Raw genomic sequence first — 23530 nt, 5'->3', positions numbered from 1 at the left:
GTGTCTGTAATTTTTGCTGTGCAAAAAAAACGCTAAAATAGGCCCCTCCCACTCATATTACAACAGTGGAAAGCCTAAGGAAACTGTTTCTAGGCAAAATTCAAGCCAGCCATGTGGAAAAAAACTAGGCCCCAATAAGTTTTATCACCAAATACATATAAAAACGATTAAACATGCCAGCAAACGTTTTATATTACATTTTTATAAGAGTATGTATCTCTATTAATAAGCCTGATACCAGTCGCTATCACTGCATTTAAGGCTTTACTTACATTAGTTCGGTATCAGCAGCATTTTCTAGCAAATTCCATCCCTAGAAAAATATTAACTGCACATACCTTATTGCAGGAAAACCTGCACGCCATTCCCTCTCTGAAGTTACCTCACTCCTCAGAATATGTGAGAACAGCCATGGATCTTAGTTACTTCTGCTAAGATCATAGAAAACGCAGGCAGATTCTTCTTCTAAATACTGCCTGAGATAAACAGTACACTCCGGCACCATTTAAAAATAACAAACTTTTGATTGAAGAATAAACTAAGTATAAAACATCACACTCCTCTTACGACCTCCACCTTGGTTGAGGCTTGCAAGAGAATGACTGGGTATGACAGTTAGGGGAGGAGCTATATAGCAGCTCTGCTGTGGGTGATCCTCTTGCAACTTCCTGTTGGGAAGGAGAATATCCCACAAGTAATGGATGATCCGTGGACTGGATACACTTAACAAGAGAAAACATTTTTATGTAGTACTGTGTCACTTTAAAAGAGGAATGTAAGAATTATATTGGGTATATTTCAGTCTCTTCCATAAGCTTGGTGCACAGGTTTACAGTTATTACAATTAATTAGAAAAACAGTTTTTTAGAGTTTTTTCATGACTTGTATCTGACAGAAACTGACAACAATTTCAATCCTTCAGAAAACACTTTGGTCAACAGTCTCTGCATACAATTGCTAAAAACATTTTTTAAGACCTTTACCCCGTTAAAAACTCCTGTTGGCCATATGCACACAGCACACATGCTCCGTTGTCATTTCAGAGCCATCGCTAGCACTCTCCCGCCTTGAGGGAGAATTGGGGACTCCCACCCGCTCCTACCCCATAGTGACAGGCATCGCCGGGGCTTCACGTTATGCATGGTGACGTCACGCGCAATGACGTGATGATGTCGCCACGCTCTTTATTTAAAATTCACAATGTTAAGTATAGGAGCAGGGGGCATGCTGCTTAGAAGCCTGTATCTCAGGCATCTAAGCAGCTATAGACCCCCAAGACCCACTGTTGGAAAGGTAATCCACTAACCTAAGTGTAAGTCGTGGGGATATGAAAAAAAAAAAAGTAAAAAAAAAATATTTAAAAAATAAATAAATAATAATAAAAAAAAATTAAACTTTCATGATTCAGATAGGACATGCAATTTTAAACAACTTTCTAATTTACTTTTATAATCAAATTTGCTTTTTTCTTTTGGTATTCTTAGTTGAAAGCTAAACCTAGGCAGGCTCATGTGCTAACTTTAAGCCCTTCAAGGCTGCCTCTTATCTCCATGCATTTGACAGTTTTTCACAACTAGAGGGTGTTTGCTCATGTGTACCATATATATAACATTGTGCTCACACCCATGGAGTTACTTATGAGAGGAAACTGGCTAAAATGCAAGTCTGTCAAAAGAACTGAAATTAGGGGGCAGTCTGCAGAGGCTTTGATACAAGGTAATCACAGGGGTCAAAAGTATATTAATATAACTATGTTTATTATGCAAAACTGGGAAATGGTTAATAAAGAGATTATCTATCTTTTTAAACAATAAAAATTCTGGAGAAGACTGTCCCTTTAACATCAAAATCTATGACAACACACCTTTAAACAATGAAATGTGCTCATTTCATGACAAAAATAACACTTGGTCGTCATCCATATTGCAAATGACAGCTAAGTCATGAAGGCTGAATTCTCACCGGCATCGCCAGGGGAATCTGAGGATGTCGGTGACTATGTATGTGGTGATGTCACAAGGCAGGCTGCAGGCTGGAGCTTAAAAGGATATTCCGGTCAAAATTTAAATTCACATAGATGAATTGCTTATTTGAGTAGAAACATATTTGCATTATACATGTATTGGCAAAAATGCTTCTAGTAAAAGTTATCACTGTTTTAGTGCTAACATTTTTCTCTGCACGTGCATGTGAAGCAGAGCTAGATATTGTCATTGCACCCACATTTTAAATACTGCAGCTGCTCAGAGATCCACTGGGGATTGTATTATGTCAGCAATTAACAAATTGAGTCATTACCAGATGGTACAAGCACATTAGGCTCTCTGAACAAGTGCTGTTTTTAAAATGCTGGTGCACGGTGCATACTTAAATACACATTTGAAACAGCTATAGCTTTTATTAGAAGTATTTTTGCTAATTCATGTATATTACAAAAATGCTTCTATTCAAAACTTAAATGCATCCATGTGGAGCTGGATGGGAGGGAAGTATTTTAAACCCCTTGATCTTATCTCCCTTAAAGGGACACTGTAGTCAAAAATAGAATGATATTATTATAATAGTGTAGCTTGAAATCAATCTTTTTAAAATGTACAGTATGTTGCAATCGGTTGCAAATAGCTGTAGTTTATTGTAGGACTACAGAAAAAATCTTATTAAAAGGTGTTTCCTCCCCCTTTAAAGGGACAGTCAACACAAAATTTGTTATTTTTTTTAAAAGATAGATAATGCCTTTACTACCCATTCCCCATCTTTGCACAACCAACATTGTTATATTATTATACTGTATAACCTTTAAACCTCTAAATTGCTGCCTGTTTCTAAGCCACTAAAGATAGCCTCTTATCACATGCTTTCATTATTAGCTTTTCACAACAGGGGAGTGCTAGTTCATGTGAGCCATGTAAATAACATTGTGCTCATGCCCGTGGGTTGTGGATGACACACAAATATAAGTCAATAGATAATAAATAAATAAATAAATAAATAAATAAATAAATAAAAAGTCATGTGATCAGGGTGCTGTCAGAAGAGGATTAGATACAAGGTAATCACAGAGGTAAAAAGTATATTAATATAACCGTGTTGGCTGTGCAAAACTGGGGAATGGGCAATAAAGGGATTATCTATTTTTTTTTTAAACAATAACATTTTTTGAGTTGACTTTCCCTTTTAATTGATGACATTTTTTTGTAATTTTGTAAAAAAAAAAAAGTTACTTGACAAGCTGCCAAGTTAGTACAATAAACATAACATGCTTGTAGCCCATGTGGTACAGATAACTAATAATTGAACTTATTCCCTCAGACATTCCTGTCTCTAGTAACTGAACTAGAAAAAAGGAACTTGCTTGGACCAGACAAAGTAGATTTATTAGAGGGATGTCTGCAAACTATTCAGAGAATGGATTTAAAAAGCAAACTCCTCAAATACAAACAAGCAGGTAAGAGTGAGTAAGATTGTAATTGTTATAATGGTGGCTTATTGGCAGCAAAAAAAAGTGGGTACTTGGACACAAGTGGGTACTTGGATATGAAATGCAAAATTCCAGACCGGCATTTGCCCTTTCTTGCTTCCCCTCTGTGTATACATTTCAGCGTTGTGATAGACCCTCTCCTTCACAAAGCACAATGTTTAGTCTGTATGTTATTCTCTCTCTTACTTTTATTTGCAACTGCTCTATCAAATACAAATGAACAAATGGAGAACAGGGCATCCATAAAAGGGAACTGTAGCCAGAAGATGAAATACTGTACAGTGTATTCTCTCTTAACCCCTAAACTACCTGAGATTACTTTACCAGTATACTATAAAAGCTTCAGTATTTTATTTTTTGGCTACCATGTCCCTTTTTAAATGCCATAAATTGGACATTAAGCTCCACCTATATAATATTTATAAGTATACAATCTAGCTTTAAATCAGGGATAAATATCTATGAAGCAAGCCACTGTTACAGATCCTCCTAAATTATAACATGCAAGCCACGTCCAGCCGTCCAATGTTTTTCTTTGTGTGGCACCTACATTAAAATAAAATGTATGTGTTTTTGTACCATATTTTGTAAATCTGAGTAGTATATGTATTCAGTTAAATTAAATTTGTTAATAGTAACCTCATTTTATTTTGAGGCATTCTCTAGCATAAGTGTGAGTTGCCATAAGTTGCCAATCTCAATACAAAAAAGTTTAGGCAGAACTGCACTATGACCTCTGAAATATTTACCCAATATTATTATTATTATCATTGATTCATTTGGGGGTTTGCATTTATAATTGAAACAGACTGAGAAAATCCTTTGTTGTAGAATAAATGTATTGAACATTAAAGTGACACTGAACCCAAATATTTTATTTCATGATTCAGAGAGAACATGCAATTCTAAACAACTTTCTAATTTACTTCTATTATCAATTTTTCTTCTTTCTCTTGCTATCTTTATTTGAAAAAGAAGGCATCTAAGCTAAGGAGCCAGCAAATTGTTGGTTTAGAATCATGGACAGCACTTGTTTGTTGGTGCTGTCCAATCAGCAAGGGCAACCCAGGTTGTTCACCAAAAATGGTCCGGCATCTAAACTTACATTCTTGTTTTTCAAATAAAAATACCAAAAGAATGAAGAAAATTTGATAATAGGAGTAAACTAGAAAGTTGCTTAAAATTGCATGCTCTATCTGAATCAGAAAATAAAAAAATTGGGTTCAGTGTCCCTTTAAGTGTAAATTAAAATTATATTATAAGGTAAATAAAAGAAATGCTGTTGTCCTTCCCCAAGGTACAGTGGAAGTGATGTGTTAAGTTTAACCATCTCTTCTAATCCAGATACTGTAATTACATTGGTTCCTGTCAAACAGCATGCATTTTATTGTTTTGCATATTTTAATGAATTCATACTTGTTTGTTGCAGTTTCCTTTTTATGCACATATTTTCGAGAGCATATAATACAGTGAATCAGAGGCTATATCTCCTGATCCATATGAGTGTAACTGGCTGCTTGTTGCCATTGGGGAAAAGAGAGGCTGAAGCAGTTCTCTGTATCTATACCACACTTTAGTCTCTGTCTCTCGCGTGTGGCAATGAGTACAGAGATCAAGGTCCTATACACCCTATTGACCCACAGCTGCCTTTTAAAAATGTAGGAAAACAGAAAGAAGGAGAGTGTTGCGCTAAAATGACACTCACAGCCAGTCCAGGGAAATCCCTCCACAAGGATAACCAGAAATTGGAGATTTAGAAAAAGAAAAGGAAAAAATACGGCGCTAAAAGTGGAGTGTGAGACAAAGGGAACAATATATATATATATATATATATATATATATATATATATATATATATATATATGTGTTATAGTCAACAATAACGAAAAGTAGCTTCTAATAAAGGGAGAACCTGAATAGGTGTTAGTGATAAGTGAAATTATATGTCACACTGTGAAATATTTCAAACAACCGGAGTAGAGGAGCATAAAAATCCTATTACCAATTGATTCTGTGAATAACGCAGGTGCTCAGGCTAAAGGACAAGTTAAACCAGTATTACTCGATTAACTAAAGTGGAGTCTATATAGCAGTAAGTGAGGGGGTGAGAAATGAAATGTTCATGTGAACAATGTGTAGTGCATGATAATGTGAGTCCTAATGACTAATGTGCTAGTTATATGCTAGCTAAAAGTGCTGAGAGGCGGAGGATAGCTAGAGTTCTATCTAAACAAAAGCATAACCGGCGATTATATAGATAAAATGCAAAATATATTTAATGATGTCCAATATCAGTGAAAATATATAAAATGTTTTAAGACTAAAATCGCCCTTATAGTGTATAAATTTCTGATGTTTATACAATTAAAAAGAGGAAGAAGACCAATAATGAGCTATAGTAGGGACGTCTCCCAAGGTCTCATAAAAAATACATAATATACATTGATTTATGAAATAATTCATTTTTAAATACTTACTATTATTGTTTCTAGTGTACACCGATCTTAAGGTGGCATTTTTAGGTGGCAGGTTTATGCTATTTCATTACTGTCTAATCTAAATGAAGCACTGTCTAATCTAAATGAAGCACTGTCTAATCTAAATGAGGCAGTGCTGGGTATCTCTATGTGTTGTATTATTATTTGTTTCTAATCCCCCTATGTTTCTTGCACCCATTCCGGACTGGGGTTAACTGCCTGTGACTCTGGTGACAGCACAGCTTTTTGGGAGTGCTATTTAAGCACCCAGGGCTGGGATGTTGCAGAGTCATTGGATATGTACCCGGTCCGGTCTTGGAGCGCAGTCTCCTTCCATGTCTTGTATTTCTCTGGGTGATTACATATACCTGTGCACCCCTCCCCTGTTCCCAGTTTGTTTGGCTATATATATATATATTGTTCCCTTTGTCTCACACTCCGCTTTTAGTGCCGTCCTTTTTCCTTTTCTTTTTTTTTTTAAAATGTACGCAGGAACGTGCATTATGTGTAACTTAAAGGGACATGAAACACAAACATTTTTTTTTCATGATACAGACAGAGCATATGATTTTAAACAACTTTCTAATTTACTTCTATTATCAATTTTTCTCCGTTCCTTGGTATCTTGTTGAAAAGCAGGGACGTATGCTTAGGAGCCGGCCCATTTCTGGAGCACTATATGGCAGCAGTTTTGCAAGAATATTATATATTTGCAAGAGCACTAGAGGGCAGCACTATTTCCTGACATGTAGTGCTCCAGATGCCTACCTAGGTATCTCTTCAGCACAGAATATCATGGGAACGAAGCAAATTTAATAACAGAAGTAAATCTGAAACTTTTTCATAATGGTATGATCTGTCTGAATCACAAAATAATTTTTTTTCCGTTTCATATCCCTTTAATTTAAATGGTAATAAGAGTACGTGGAGTGATGTATTAAATACTGTGCATTATTTCCATGGTTCATCTGTTGTAACTACGTTTTTACGTGTGCTATATTTGTATTAAACTGCTGTAAATGTGTTCATTTTAGATCAGAAAGCATTCAGTAGTCATTACATAAATGCAATTGAGGCATCACCCTCGCCCCAAAGAGCGTTCCATCACCCAGCTCCAATTACGGTGAGTCTTTTTAAATAGATTTATACAGGCTTAACAATATTATGATCAATGTCTTCAAAAAAGCTTGACTAATTTCCATTACTCTATGTATCTCAAAATATTTGCACAGGCCTCTACTTAATCTTATTTAAATCTGTTAGCACCTTTATTGATATATAAATGTAAAAATAGTATTTGCATAGGGGAAGTCCATTTATAATATGTTGTCATAATAAACGCATACCTGCAAGGGAAAAAAGTAGATATTTATTCTCAGAGACATATTTTATGGTTACTAGTTAATAGTTCACATCTGCCTTCATAATTTTAGTTTATGTTGATAACAAACATAGATTTTTCAGTTGCTCTTTATCATCTATATATCCTATGTATTTAAAACTGCAACATAAAAATAATAACCTGGCAAAATAATCTTATATAGTGTAAGTTAAGTAAAATTCAAGTTATTAATATATATTTTTTCATTTAAATTACAGAGGCAAATGAATGAGAATCATGATTATAAAGGTAAGAGCCTGTCATTGTAAGTGTAAAATGAGATCTTAAATTGGATTGAGGATATATTCAATAAAGCTAAGGATGAAATAATTTTATAACAATAACCGCAACAGCTCAACATGATGTCAGGCTGGAGAGTAGCAGGGTCAGGATTATTTTGAGGAAAAAAAAAATTATGCTTACCTGATACATTTCTTTCTTTCATGGTGTTGAGAGTCCATGAGCCATGACATTTGGGATTAAACTCCATTCCACCTGGAGGCAGGCAAAGATTACCCAACACATCAAGAGCTTTAATCCCTCCCATCTCCTGATTCTCAAAAAGGCAGTTCCACAGCACCTTAAATAAAATGTCCTTTATTAAACTTTCATGGACAGCATAACATGCAACGTTATCCCTTAATCATGCATACTTCACAATACACCTGAGCCTTGATTTAAAGGCATATCCAATCAATCACTGGTTACCTGTTCATTCTTGTCAATATGTATACTTAACAATGCCCTCTAGTGGACAATGAAAATATGTATTCAATGCTTTGTATATTTGGATAATAAGTGTACTTGAAATTTTTGTGTCTATGTAAACACAATGTTAATACATACTATCTCAAATATTAAAATACAATATATATATACACACATAAAAAATATAAAAATTAATACAAAAATAAATGAATAAATATACATTTTTGTATGTAGAAACTGTAAGGCTGCTTCCCTTATTTAGTATATACATGGGAAAAGAACAATGTATATTTCAAAATATTTCAACTTCTTGATAATACTATATATGTATCCTGGGATGGAATACAAAAACACCTAATATAACTACAGGAAGACTGATAGGTCCAACTCTCTATTATCTCCTGATTCTCCTCGGTTTGCCTTATAGCCAAGACAGAACAGAAGAGCAGAAAGAATAAAGCAGGGCAATGAGATGCATGCCAGAACTGTCAGTTAAAATAAAATTGTGAGGGTCTCGTGGACTCTCACCACCATGAAATAAATAAATTTATCAGGTAAGCATTAAATGAAGTTTTCTTTCATAAGGCGGTGAGAGTCCATGAGCCATTACATTTGGGATCCAATACCCAAGCTTGTCCACTATACTATGAAAAAGGCATGGAACAAAAAAGTTAAGCAGGCACGTCATGGACTAGACACTGAGGCCTGGAGAAACTTTCTGCCAAAAGCGGCCTCTGAAGAGACAAAAACGTGAAAGTATGGAGACAAGACCAAGTAACAGCTTTGCAAATATGTGCAATGGACGCTTAATTTCTGACGGCCCAAGAAGTGGAAACAGATCTAGTAGAATGTGCCGTAACACAAGTTTGTGGGGTTTTCCCACCTCCAAGTAAGCCTTTCAAATCAGTTGCTTTAACCAAGAAGCAGAGGTCCCTCATTTCCCCCAGAAGGTAGCACCCCTAAACAAGTGGTATCCCTAGGTGCCTCATCAAATTGCCAACAACATACTAAAAGACCGACTTGATTTCCAGTACCCTACTCAATCGACACCCCTTTTTAAGTAGCGGCAATCCGGTGCTGCATTCCAAGATCCCTGATTGGCCACAAAGGCTGGCCACCGCCAGCGGTAGGGGGCTTAATTCTGATCCAGCACTGAGTTCCAGGAGCCTGGATAGGCCAAGGAGGTTTTGACGGTCGGCCGCCGGGGTTTTAGAGCATCTCTGTGACACATTATTTAAACATTGATGATAACTTTAGCGACATAGCTTCATAGTTCATTACTTATAGTATAGTTTATGGGTGGGGTAGGCGGAGTGTAGGTTAGGCGTGACATAGGTGTAGGCGGTTGGTAGGAGGTAGCGAGCAGGGGAATGACGTAGGCATGACGTAGTTATAGGCATTTAGGGGGAGTTAGCGAGGCCTGCTAGTGAGAGTAGCCTGCACTTTGCTTTAGACACATCGATACAAGATTGATATGTACAAAGTAGTGAAGTGCAGGTTGCGAGCAGGGTAGCGGCCATGTTTGTCTTGCCAGCTATCAGCTGCCGAGACATCGCCTGAGTGAGTTAGTTAATGTAGGTGTAGTAAAATGTATGTCCCCACGGCAGTATTTGAAAAAATTTTTGTTTCAATGAGCACATTGTTTGCGCCGTGTAAGCACACTTCAAATAGGGCCCTCCCTCCGCAATAAAATGCCGACAAGGAAATCAGGCCTGTGGCCATCATGAGTGACCCAGCAATAGGAAGAAAATGGTAGGATGTGTTTTGTATATTAATCAGTCTTGCATCTAAAACCAATTACCTACAACCTGTGGGCTAGTCAAAATTCAACTTGCTATGGAACGATAGACAGTTCCCAGGCCTCCCGGCCTGCACTAGAAGAAGTTTATCCTATACCGGTCACGGTACAACAGAGAGAAAACACTATAGTGGATATCCATGACCCTGTCTCCCCCATATGGAGCCAACAAACGGACAGGAACCAATGTGGAGCTACACGCCATGCCCAGAGAGATGCCGTGCATTGAGGAACTGAGTCTATGAAAGAGGTTGTAGCACCAGTAGTAACACCGCTCACTGTATTCAAGGCTTCTGCAACTCCATCTGTAGTGGGAACATGTGTCGCAGGGCTCTCAGGCGCTAAAGTTGAAAGCGGCACTTGCTGACCTCCGCCCGGATGATCGGCCACCTCAATCCAGGCAGTTGTCATATCCTGAAGCCTTCCTAGTGAATGCCGCGCAGACTGTAGAAGTTCCTCAGATGTTGCTCTGGTTGTGTAGGGAGGAAGCTCCGGGATCTTGTAGTAGGTCTCTGTAATCAGTTCCAGGAACTCTGTATCAGCTTTTTTAATCAGCACTGCTACCGGTGGGATTGGGGATGCCATAGATGTAGTGGCCTCCTGTTGGGCGATAGTTTCAGTATCTTCCTCCACGTGGCCATGTTTAATTATAGCTGCGAGATCATTTAAACCCTTCTCTGCCTTATCATTAATTTCTGCCAGAAGAGTGGAAATAGTGAAATAGTACTCCGCCATCCCTGATCAACAGTGAGATATTCCTGTTTTACCCAGAGGAACCGGTGTGGGGGGGGGGGGGGAATCCTAATAGGCAATGTAGTGAGGCCTCTTTCCAATATCAGGCACTGTCCGATTTTTGGATCTTTAGGCTGTGTAAACCGCTAACAGCTGGCTCAGATCGATGTGTAGGAGATTTATAGGATACATATACCCATCTTACATTACTGAAGACTGTCTGATATGTAGATAATCGAGGTAAAACCAATATTTTGTTAGGAGCTTAATAATCTGCGACTGTTCTTGGCCGTTGCTTAGACACGCCCCTGGTCCGTTGATTGTTTGATCATCAGGGCCTTAGTCTTCAAGTCTGTAACTTGAATTAATGTGTTGGCGGGATGTTGTTCTGATTCTAAAAATGTGCATTAAACATCTAGCAGAGTTTCTTTAGGAACGTGTGAAATATGCAGTACAGGTATCAGACAGTGTTTCAAATTCAACAATGTTTAAACATATTACTTTATTTCTTTTGTCCACCTAGGTACAGTTCCAGTGCAAGAGTCTGGGGCTTCCTGTTTGGTAAGAAATGCCATTTACTTTAGTGTGAATTATTAAAAATAATTAAAAAGCCTGAACATCACACTTATACTTTAAAGGGTATCAAAATCATCACTTGAGTCACACAATCACCTCCAATCACCAAGTCCAGTCCTGCTTGACATCTGCAAGGTTTGCAGCTCCAGAGAATGACTTTACTAATGTGTTTAACTAATTTGTGGTTATTAAAACTAAAGTCATTTAGATGGTTTTTTTTATTGTCTCTTTAAGCACAGATAAAAGTGAGTTTCTGTTGTGTAGAATGCAACAGGGTTAGGCTTGTGAAGTCAACAAAAAAATTAAAAAAGTTCAATTAAAGTTAAATTAAAAGAAAGGTTTCAAAATAAATAATGAAAGTACATTGCAAACTATTTTTTACTATGCATCATTTAAACATTGTGGGCCAGATTACGCGTGGCGCGCTAACGGTTACGAGCAAGCGATAAGGGATCTATCACAGGTCTTTGCACGCGTAGGCTTTAGCGCTCATATTACAAGTTGAACGTGAATGCGTGATTACTGCATCCTCAGAGCTCTGGTTAACTGTTTTGCACAACAAAAAAGTGTCACAAAACATGTCAAAAATACATTTTAAATAACACCATCTAATAAAAAATATGAAAATAAATTATAAAGGCTCAAAGTCTCAGACAGGCAAATAACTTTAACATTGAGATACATACATATATATGTCTAAAGATGTATGTGTGTGTGTATATATATATATATATATATATATATATATATATATATATATATATATATATATATATATATATATATATATATTTAGCCAGGAAAAAATGCACTCTCAGGACTTTCACAAACAAGTTACTTTTATTTCTGTAACGTTTTCGGAGGTCTTGCCTCCTTCATCAGGCTGATGAAGGAGGCAAGACCTCCGAAAACGTTACAGAAATAAAAGTAACTTGTTTGTGAAAGTCCTGAGAGTGCATTTTTTCCTGGCTAAATATTCTTTACAAAATTGCACCCAGGCAGTTTTCCTTTGTGGGCGAGATCTGGTGTTTTGGATATATATATATATATATATATATATATATATATATATATATATATATATATATATATATATATATATATATATATATATATATATATATATATATATATATATATATATATAATGTGTGTATGTGTGCATATGTATTTATGTATGTAATTATGCATTGGAACCCTTTGCAGTCAAGTAGATGAAAACATGTAAAAGCATATTTGTGCAATATTCATTTTTAATAAAGGTTTTAACTGTATTTACTGTAAATATTTCACATTCCAATGTTCTGCACGTAACAGAATATGTCATATGTATTTTAAATAGATATTCCTATATATATTTGTATATAGCGACACCTATATATAATCATCTAGATGTATAGATATATATTGTACCAAAATACCATTAGATATATGTAAAAATATGTATTTCTGAATAAATAGAACATATTCTGCTATGTGAAGAACATTGGAATGTGAAATATTCATATTTTAATGTCAGGTTAACTCACTTGAGAATATATGATTGGGTTTGCGCGCAAGTAGGGTGTAAACGCACACGCAATATTCTAACTTCGGCTTTTTACACGCAACGGGTGATCGTGCGAGCAAAAAACTTTTCACTTTCAACTTGTAATACGTGTGCTATTCGACATGCGTAAAAAACTTACTTCTAGTGAAGTTAGCGCTTGAGCGGGAGCGTTACCACTCCACTTGTAATCTGGCCCTGAGTGGGGAATTAAATTTGAATGATCTATTTCTTTAAATATGCATAAAAGATAAACAAAGGTTGAACCTGCCACTTCCTCTTTTCCACTAATGTTTAACATTTGTGGCTAACTGTCTAGAATCCGTTGAAGTCTTTGTTTATCACAAAAACAGAGTAAAATAAATGAAATGGCCGAGCCTCTCTTGAAGCATTGCCAGTCTGGTCTGCAGAATGAGCTCCGTTTTGTTTTTTATTGCATAAAAACTATCACATAATTTACACCCTATCTCTTGTTCTCTGACAGGGACAAAAAGGATATGACTAAAGAAATTATAATGGGGTAGATTCCGGTTCACTTGGAAAACATTTTTTATTCAAAAAACTCAATCAAAAATTCTAAATAGAGCAATTAAAGGGTCACTATAGTTAAAAAAAAATACATTCATTAGAGTGTGTTGAAAAGTAAGGAGCGGGCACAAGTCTGAAACGCTATATTGCATCAGTTTTGCAAGAATATAATGCATTTGCAAGAGCGTTAGATGGCAGTACGATTTCCTGCCATGTAGTGCTTGACACCTACCTAGGCATCTCTTCAACAAAGAATACAGTTGTAAAGAAGCAAATTTGATAATAGAATTACATTGGAAACTTTTTTAAATTGTATGCTGAATCACAAAAAAAAATGTTTTTGTGTTTCATATCCCTTTTAATTAGTGAGAATTTTTTTCAATATCTGCGTCAGAATTCTCAGAATTTACTAAGTTTTCATTTATCTTATATTTCCAGATGCTCTAAGCTATAGATAGTAATGTTCCTGTATGCTCCCAACTGTCCAATGTTTTGTTTTTGTTTTTTAATTCTGCACAGGAATATTAGATAAAAAATACAATAGCATTTAAAAATGTTGATATTTTTTTTGTTCCCTGAAAAAATAGTTAATAAAAGTTGTTTAACCTTTTAAAGGGGTTAAACACATAGATAAATGCCTGCTCTGCGGCTGCAAGCCTTGCTGCTTCTGAGCAGGACACTGCCAGTCAGCCAATCAGGAGTGTCAGCTGGCTTTGTCCTGCTTGGGACCTATGTGTTTAACCTTTTTGTGGGATTAAGCTCAGCAATTTGGGCTCATTAATACAAAAACGACATGCTTGAAGAATTAGAGCATAGCATTCTGTTCAATGCCTCTTTAAGGTACTTTAAATAAACTAAGTGCAAACAAATCATAAGAATTAAGACATAAGAATGATTCTGAAACCAGTGCATTGTTCTGCAGAGATGGATGTATAACTGTTCTCTTTACTTAAAGAGCCATTATAGTGGAAAAATGACATGCTCTAATTTATTAGAGCATATCATTTAAACACTTGCGACCCTGCAATGCTATGTTAACTCTTGCAAAGGAGTTAAACATTAAAGTACCTCTCAGGAGTCGCAGGAAATTGCTGGTTATGAGATCAAGACTGCTAGTCCACAAATCAACACTAGTCGCAGAACTGGGTCATGTGACTACAGCTGTTGATTAGGTCAGCAGCTATTTGCACGTAAAACCAGCAGTGCTCTGCAGCTCCCAAGTGATACTTTAACAGGGGTTAAACATGTAACATTGCAGGGTCACTTGTGTTAAAATGACACACTCTAACGAAATAGCGCATTTAATGTTTTCCACTATAATGTCTCTTTAAAGGGGCCCTATATTTCCAGTCCATGCTGTAGTAGGCCTAAAGTGGTATTTTGTAAGCTTGATTGCAAAGTAAAGTGAATTTTATCTTCATTACATTTCTGAACTTTATTACAGGTACTTGTATGCCCTATTCCTGAGTTACCAGATTGACCCATTGGGGTAGATTTAACAAATGGCAGATGGACATGATTCGCAGTCGCGGATCATATCCGCCTGACATTGATAAATGCCAATAGCATACACTTTCGGCATTTATCATTACACAAGCATTTCTGGTGAATTGCTTGTGCAATGCCACCCCTCGCCATTTGCGAGCAGGGGATGTAAATCATCCCGATCATATCCTCAGAGGTGGTGGATGAGTTAATGAGCAGCAGTCTTACGACCGCTGCTTCTTAACTTAAGTTTTAGGCGGACCTGAAACTTCAGGGGTAGATTGCAGCATCCACTGATTGATAAATCTACCCCATAATGTTTGAGCACTGGATACTGGAGCAGCAGTAATGGTTCTTCAGCTAGTTCTATATCCCAGCATAATACATCACTGAAAGCAGGGCTAGACTATTGTATTTGCAGGTAATTTCTTATTTTAATTAAATGCAGTATGAATTGTTAAGCCATTTTAAGCATAATGAAAAGGTTATTGAAGACTAATTTCTACTGACTGTATAATATACATTTTTACTATCTCCCGAGTGACAAATGAATTAACACGAACTCTGTTTCTTTCTCTCTATAAAATAGTTACACCATTTAAAATATTTGTTTTTCAGGGAACTGGAGACAGATATGTTTTCACACATAATCCTGCTGGCGTTTGCCTTATCTTTGACTGTGTTGGAAATGATGCAGGTGAGTAACTAAAAGAAATGATTAAATTGAGGATGTGGGTGAAATAGTAAATGATGTCTGTCATTATTGATTACAATGAATGCATACCATAAATATCTTTACTGTATCAATAGTGTGTGCTAGGACAGTAAATGATAAGTTGCAATGTGTACAGTATATCAAACTTTTCATTACAGGTATGTGTTTAGAAAACTTGAGAAATCATTAAAGTACTGACATCTACTGCTAACGAGTATTTGCTCCTGTATGGACTACACCTCTGAATGTATTACCATATCCTTTCATGTTAGGGTGAATAACACTTATTGTTTGTTTTTATTATATAAAACGTTGCACTTACATGGAGCAGGTATGTGTTTAGAAAACTTGAGACTCACTAAATAAATGTTTTGCTTCATCATTACTGTCTGGCCTCCCTTCACGTCAGGCAGTTGTTTTGTTTTTTTCCTTCTATGACTCGGCATGCATACCATGCTAACTGCTCTATTTAATGTAAGGAGAGTGGTTTACTTTGGCTTATCGCAGTATAGTGGGTCATGGATGCCCTGTAGAACTGCAGGACCTGAAATAACAAAGTAGACAATGAATCACATGGGCTCTGTTGTAGATCTGGTTTGAAACAATACTCATTATTTAGAAAAGTCTCAATACTGTAGTTAAGGAAGAAATTGTTCAAAATCCCGAAATGAAACCATTTTGCATATGTTTATATCTTTTTTCAATTGACTACAACATGTTTTTCCAATCCTTTGTTTCTGCAGATTTGCTTGAAAAAACCTTTACATCTATGAGTTTCAATGTCATGCGTTTTATGTACGTTACCATAAGTGACCTGGATACCACTCTCATGAAAGTGTCAAAAATGGAAGAGCTCAAATCATATGACTTGCTTGTGTGTTTCTTGATTAGCCGTGGAAGCTCAGATTCTGTGTTCTGCATTGATGAAGGTGTCCCTGGATACTCTTTTGACAAGGTGAAGACATTTTTCACTGGTCATTCATGTCCATCTTTGGTTGGAAAACCAAAGCTTTTCTTTATCCAGAACTATCTTGTAAAAGAGAATATGGAGGCTGGTAATGATGATCTGATAGTAGAGGATGGACCTTCTACTCGAAACCCAATCAGTGCAGACAGAATATATGTCTTTCCAAAAATCCCTAATGAAGCAGATATCTTCTGGAGCCTATGTAAAGTGGATGAAAATGAGCTGCAGAGGAGGCCTTCTTCTCCTTCTCCCTATCTGCAAAACCTTATACAGCTGATAGGTGACAGAAGAACAAGGTAAGGAAATCATCAATGCTTCATTTTATTCTTATTGTTGGCTTCTAGTAATAAGCTTTCGAAAGTAAGAGTCTATCTTACATCTATAAGGGACCCACAACATTTTGAGACCATAACATAAAGGCCTAGCTTGCACGTGGAGTGGTATTTTGCACAAGATTTCAAGCATACATTGCACACAGGTGAAACTACTACCACAAATATGTTCCCACCATCTCTGCCTTTGTATTACAAGTTGGAAGCAAAGTTTTCCCTCTAGAGTGTTAGTATCGTTCAAGCACAACCTACCAGAGTGGAAACTAAACTGTGATTCCCATTTTGAAATTACAAGGAACTTACCAGTTATACCTTATTCAAATGCATATCACTGATACAATGGTCATTCAGCAGAAACATCCCTTACAATATGTTTACATTGAGTTGTACAGTGTGAAAGGACAATAGCAATTTGCATTTATGAAATTAAACTTTTCACTTCCAAAAGAAAAGCAAACAACATTCATTTGAGCTGTTCATTATGGGAATACAGTTCATGTTTGTATGGGTAGTTAACTATATACATTATACTGAAAAAATACCCATATGCATTTTTACTAAGTTAATTATAAAAACATTTTTTATTTTGGAGTGTTTTTGGTTTAGAAGCCAGATTAACAGTACGGGACATTAATGGCTGTGGCTTTTCCCAGTCATGGTATTGCGTTTTTAAAGATTTCTCACACAGTAAAACTTGTTTTGTAATAAGGCACCATTTCTCAGATTAAAACTGAGACACTTTATTTTGTCACTCTACCAATCGTGTTTATAAAAACTATATTGCACTGTACAAATCGTGTTTATGAAAACTAGATCTCACTCTACCAACCGCATTTATGCTGACTGAAGTATAATTGGGCTAAAAGGGGCTGCTCCCAGGTTGTAATTTGTCATAGAACAAGCTACTGAGCTGTTGTAACCGCATTTATGCAGTCTCACTGTACCACCCGGGTTTGCATAAGCGCAGTCATCACATTGAGATACAATTTTCATAAATTTGATTTGTACAGTGAGAAAGAAGCTGCTCATTAGTTTCAATGTTAGAAATTGCACCTTTTTACGAAAGATTTTTATGGTGGAGAAATGTTTAAAAACTCACGTGACTGGGAAAAGCCTCGGCCAATTTTATTTTTTATGATGGATATTAATATCCCGTACTGTTAAACTTGTTTCTAATCCAGAAACACACCAAAATACAAAGCATGTTTTCTAACAATAAACAAACTTAGAAAAAATGTATAAGGCACATTTTTACAGTATAAAGCATATACAGAACACCTCACAGACACGTGTGCTGTATACCTATAATGTCCCAGCTGGAATGGATTAAACAATGTTTTTTCCTTTAAAAAACAATTCTCTTTGCTTTCACAAGTTCTGTATTTTATTGTCATCACATCGTTAAATACGGTACTTTCAAAAATAGCCTTATTAAATCTTGACCATTGTATAATTTAAAGGGATAGTGTACCTCCTTTTTTTTCTCCCCTTTAATGTGTTCCCAATAGTCCACTTTACATGTTGGAGTGTATTAAGTTTTTTTTATTATTTTGTCACTTGAAATAGCTGCCTTTGTCAGCTGTATTCCACCTATACTGGTCTTTGTAAACACATCAAGGGGAAACTAAATTTACAGTACACTGTTACTTTCAGTTCATCTAAAATTGACATGTGTGTTTTTTTCTAAGCACAAAAGCAATGTTCTTTGTAAAAGGTCTTGAAATAGTGGAAAAATAAAAAACTAATAGGCCAGTTTTGTGGTTTATGAAGTCCTGTATAAGCATTCACAATGGCTGTACCAGTAGGGTTGCCACCTTTTCCTCAAAAAAATACCAGCCATGGGTGAGGGCGGAGCCACAAAAGGGTGGAGCAAAAAAGAGGCAGATTCACTCAATGTTGCAAAATGTCCCACCTGTTGGTGTATGCAAATGTTCTAACGGCTATAGTATTACTCTGAAGCTTTCATATTCTTCTACCAGATGTTGCTGTATGAGATAAGTTGATCTGTAATGCATTGCTGCAAATTATTCCTATAAAGTGATATTATTATTAGAAGATAAGCTACACAGCCTGAGCATAGATTCTGATATATAGAGAATAACCCACAAAAGCATGGAATCTTTTTTTAAAACCATATAGAAAATATAGGAAAATACACTTCCTCTGTTAAGAGAGCTTTCCCCTTTGCAGCAGGGAGTCAAAGCAACAGATGACTTTAGACACCCTTTTATGGCAAATGAATACTTGAGTTATGTGTTTAATTGCCATACATTTAAATGAGAAAAAGTATGGATCTCGCAACCCCATGTGTTATGAATTTGGTCATCAGTACTAAAAGACTGGAATCTAGGCCACAGACAGACACTTCTTCACTATGATCTCCCTGCGCTGGATAATCATAAGCTGACAAGTACAGCTAAAGATGTTCTCTATACACATTATTGCATCAGGTTATGCAGTATGGCTGTATTAACATCCACTTTCACAATTCACATCACTAACACAAACGACATACACACATTCTTGGCTGTCAATGCGTTGCAGCACATCTGCTGTTCAAAGGGTTAAAGCATAACCTATGCAACACTTACTGTGGCGATATATCGAAGCAGAAATCCCTGTCTTTCCACAGGGCGTCTTACACAGACAGCATATCGCCCGGATTCCTAAAGTAGACTTTATACAGCAAACATCAACTAAACGTCAAGCTTTCAGATCAGCAGCAGTAACCTTGGCAACCAGATCTTAATTTTGCCCCAAAGCGCATGCGCCTCGACTGTAACATAACAATGCGCAGGGCTAATAGCTGCGCTAATAGCTGCGCTCAATTATTACGTGTTGTTTTAGTCTCAGTGTTTTACATACGCCTTAGTCCACTTATGCACATGATGTGTCATGGTGGAAGCGCTCCATTTAATTCTATGTTATGAGAATTCTGGCAGTTATGGAAACGGTTCAAATGAGCACAACTAAAAATAGTTGCTCCCAATTTAATTATTTTATTACAAGTATTTTGTATTCCGTTTTAGTATAGTACGGTTGCTGCTGCAGCAAAAAAAAAAAAAACCTGGCTTTTGCATTGCCAGTATTTTACTGATGCCGGCACCGGCTCCTAATCGCCGATTACCGGCTGGGTAGCAACCCTATTTACCAGAGCTTTTCACTTTAGTTAATATAGCCAGCGTTTATGTGATTGCTCAAGTCCAAGGTTTAACCATAGCCTTCTAATATGAGCATGAGTTTCCATGTTGTGCTTGTCATTGAAAGTATAAGAAACGTTAGTTACCACGAGTTTGCACAAGCAAGGTTGTGATAAAGGCGCTCAAGGGGAGGAAACATGTTCTTTCTATACATGCAGAAACTCATAGAGGTAGAAAACTCTTTATCTAAACTTGGGACTGGGAAAGGTTTAGATTTCAGAAAAGTTTGGATTTTGGAATATTTACATCTATAAAATGGGACCGCTTGGAGAGGGGATGGGAACATTTTATGTCATTTAGGCAATATTTACATGTCATTATATAGCTTATACATTCAACCTAAAGGGAGTTTTATATAACTTTACATAGTACCATCAGAAAGATAGTACAGTACTGTAATCAGAAAAGTAATATTTGTTGTTTTAAATAAATTTAGACTATTTGCATTTTAGAAAACAAAAATCCAACCAAGGACACAGGCAGAAGAAATTTTACAAATGGGGGAATATGTCATTTTTGATGCAATAATTTATTTTTATATATATATTATTTTTTTATTGTATTTTTAAAATTTAAAAGTTTGGTTTTCAGAATAAGTTTGGATTTTGGAATTCCGGATTTGTAAATTCCTCTACTGTTAAAAGTGATGTTAACATTTCAACAGTCTTTGAATCCATGTTTGAAATACACGTGTTTAGAAAGAGCAGATAAGTACTATAATATTTTCCATTAATCTGTAGTCTGTTATGACAGTAAGCCTGTGATTGCTGTACACATGCACATATGGCTGGGAATGTCACTCACAACATAAACAGTGCACTGCACTCACTGTCAGTGTTCCTTACATTAATGAGTACTAGCAGGTAAGTATGGAGCACTAGAACAGGGTTTGACAAGGTTATTGAAAATTTAAGAGCCATCAGAAAAACAGGAGCCAGACATTTTTGGACGTGTGTGTATTATCTAAAGCAGCAAAGGGTCCCAATGCAGCTACCGATGTTGCATGACCCAGCATGTAGTGCGGGGTCTCATTGGATCTACTGATGCTGCAGGACGCAGCAGTTAAATAAGCACATGCAATTTTCTGCAGTACTTGGTACCTATGCAGCTGCTGATGCTGTGGGACCTGGCAATAAATGGAGCCTTTGCAATCTTCTGAAGCATTGGATATCATGCAGCTATTAATCACGCAAGACCTGACAATTAAATGGAGCACTTGAGATATTTAGCAGCTCCTGGACTCAATGCAGCAAATACATGGAATTCATGTGATCATATGCAGAACTGTCCCCTTTGCAGAAAGTCAATACGTCGGGGACCTGAAGAGAAGTGTTGGCTGCTTTCCACTTCACTGCGCCACAGGCATTCAGGCCTATGGCCTCTAATGGAGCAGCAGCTGGGGAGAACTATAGTACTCAGCATGCACCATGTGTACTCCAGTTTCAGAAGCAAAATGCCACCATCATAGAAGGTATGTTAAGGGTTCACAAATCCAGGCACCAGGACAGTTTTTTTTTAAGGCGTCCTGGGGTGTGGGTTTATCAAGACCTGTACCAGAAGGCATGTATACTGTCAGTATCTACTAAAATGAACAAGCAATGTGAATGACAACAATTGCATGAGGCGCCACTGTAAAAGCCAGACTGCGCAGCCCTGCTTCAAATCTCCTTTTATTCAGATATGATTATAATACCAGCACCTGCATAATGAGCTACAAAAATGCAACATCATGGTTTTTTATGCATTTTTCAATACTCACCAAATATGTTCTTAATCTAGGCGGCAGGTACCCATTTGACCTGAACATGTTGATTAATGCGGGCACTATTTATATAAGCCACACATTTTATTTTACTTAGTATGTTACTCTTACTTGAAACAGCCTTCAGTAATCAGGTAGGAGCGTGAAGAAACAAAACAATACTAATTAGTCCCCTATTAAAAAATTGCAACAGCCTTAAACAAACCTAGAGATAACATTGCTCAAGATACACTGGCAGTTTCTTAAAAACAAGAGTAAGCACCGAGCAGCCCCTCCCACTTAACCTCCTCACCTATACAGCATGCCTAGAACAGCAAGATTGCTTGTGGGGCACAATTTTATTGATATAGTGAATAGAGGGTTGGCGCTTACTAAAAAATCCTGTATGCCTGGTGGATGGGGGAAACTCCTCCTCCTCAGTAGTTTAGGTTGAGAACAATTGTAAGAGTTTGGATTTCCACTGGCGCTTATAAATTAAGCTAGGATTTATGCTACCATTATATGTGTAACTTATCTAAGTGAAATATTATAAGTGATTCTGATTTGTATCAGGTGTAAAAACAATAGTATCTAAGTGTCGCAGACAACGGATACTTAGGATTTAAGTCCTATGTGTTGACTGGTATAAAATTTTCTTAATGTTTTGTAAAGAATAATATTACTAAATCTGTAATTACAGATGATGTGGATAGTGTTCGTGAATAGATTATGAGGGTGAAACGCGTAGATTTTACTCCAGACTTTTCTACTACCACTTTTCTACAACCACGTTTAAAGAAAGTCTTACAAACTCCAAGAAGCTGCAATCCAGCCCCTCAAGTGGACTCTCTAATTTTCATGATTTAGGAGCCAAAACCACAAGGAGGACCAAGGATCTGATCAGCGAGAAAGTGGAGCACAGCTTTTCTTTCTAACAGTGGATCCCCAACACCGCACACCAAAGTGCAGAAGAAAAAAGTTTTTTACAGCTGCAGTTCAAACATCTTGAAAAAGATCAATTACATCTGAACACGCTAAACATCCAGCGTGCACAGTCACAGCCTATCCTAAGAGAGGTGTGACCCCTAACCACCAATCAGGAACGGAGGCTTGTTTGTTATCTCACGTTAAGCCGCAAAGGAACAAAACTGAGAAGGAAGCTCACAGAACATCGGCACTTACACGATTCCCAACAGACATTTGTAAGGTACCTTACAGCTTGCTTTAATCCCAAGGTGGCATTTTTTGTTTATCAAGTTATATTCAGAGACCATATACTGTCAAGTCACTCGACTTACTGAAATAAGTTCATAGGGAGACGTCCCTTGTTTTATTTGCTTTTATTTGTTTTATTTGCCATATACCTTTTAGTTAATCCTAAAGTTTTATTGTTGACAGTAAATTTAGTTTAATAAAATAGTTTTAACACTTATATATCTTTCTTTATTTTTTGGATATACTTATATCCATTTCTAATCACTGTTAATTGGATCGTCACTAGCTTCACTTACACTTATTTACTCCTCATAACCTATTCACGAACACTATCCACATCATCTGTAATTACAGATTTAGTAATATTATTCTTTACAAAACATTAAGAAAATGTTATACCAGTCAACACATAGGACTTAAATCCTAAGTATCCGTTGTCTGAGACACTTAGATACTATTGTTTTTACACCTGATACAAATCAGAATCACTTATAATATTTCACTTAGATAAGTTACACATATAATGGTAGCATAAATCCTAGCTTAATTTATAAGCGCCAGTGGAAATCCAAACTCTTACAATTGGGCACAATTTTATCCCATGGCTACATTGCAATGCACGGAAACACAATGCAGTCCTCTCTGGTTGCT

General features: G+C 36.5%; 1 protein-coding gene across 5 annotated transcripts in view; it reads left to right on the top strand.

Annotated features, from left to right (window-relative positions):
* Positions 1–23530, top strand: part of CFLAR (CASP8 and FADD like apoptosis regulator) — an 81269-nt gene that overhangs the window by 46436 nt on the left and 11303 nt on the right. For all 5 annotated transcript variants that reach the window (XM_053698707.1, XM_053698705.1, XM_053698708.1 and 2 more), the window contains 6 exons: positions 3310–3445; positions 6990–7078; positions 7555–7585; positions 11098–11135; positions 15328–15406; positions 16168–16687. In XM_053698707.1, coding sequence (XP_053554682.1) covers positions 3310–3445; positions 6990–7078; positions 7555–7585; positions 11098–11135; positions 15328–15406; positions 16168–16687 — 893 coding nt within the window. The remainder of the gene's footprint in view (positions 1–3309; positions 3446–6989; positions 7079–7554; positions 7586–11097; positions 11136–15327; positions 15407–16167; positions 16688–23530) is intronic.

The sequence above is a fragment of the Bombina bombina genome, chromosome 1 (assembly GCF_027579735.1).
Source record: "Bombina bombina isolate aBomBom1 chromosome 1, aBomBom1.pri, whole genome shotgun sequence".
In the NCBI taxonomy this organism is placed as follows: Eukaryota; Metazoa; Chordata; class Amphibia; order Anura; family Bombinatoridae; genus Bombina; species Bombina bombina.
The sequence above is the reverse complement of the archived record's forward strand: the minus strand, read 5'-3'. Positions and strand labels throughout refer to the sequence as shown.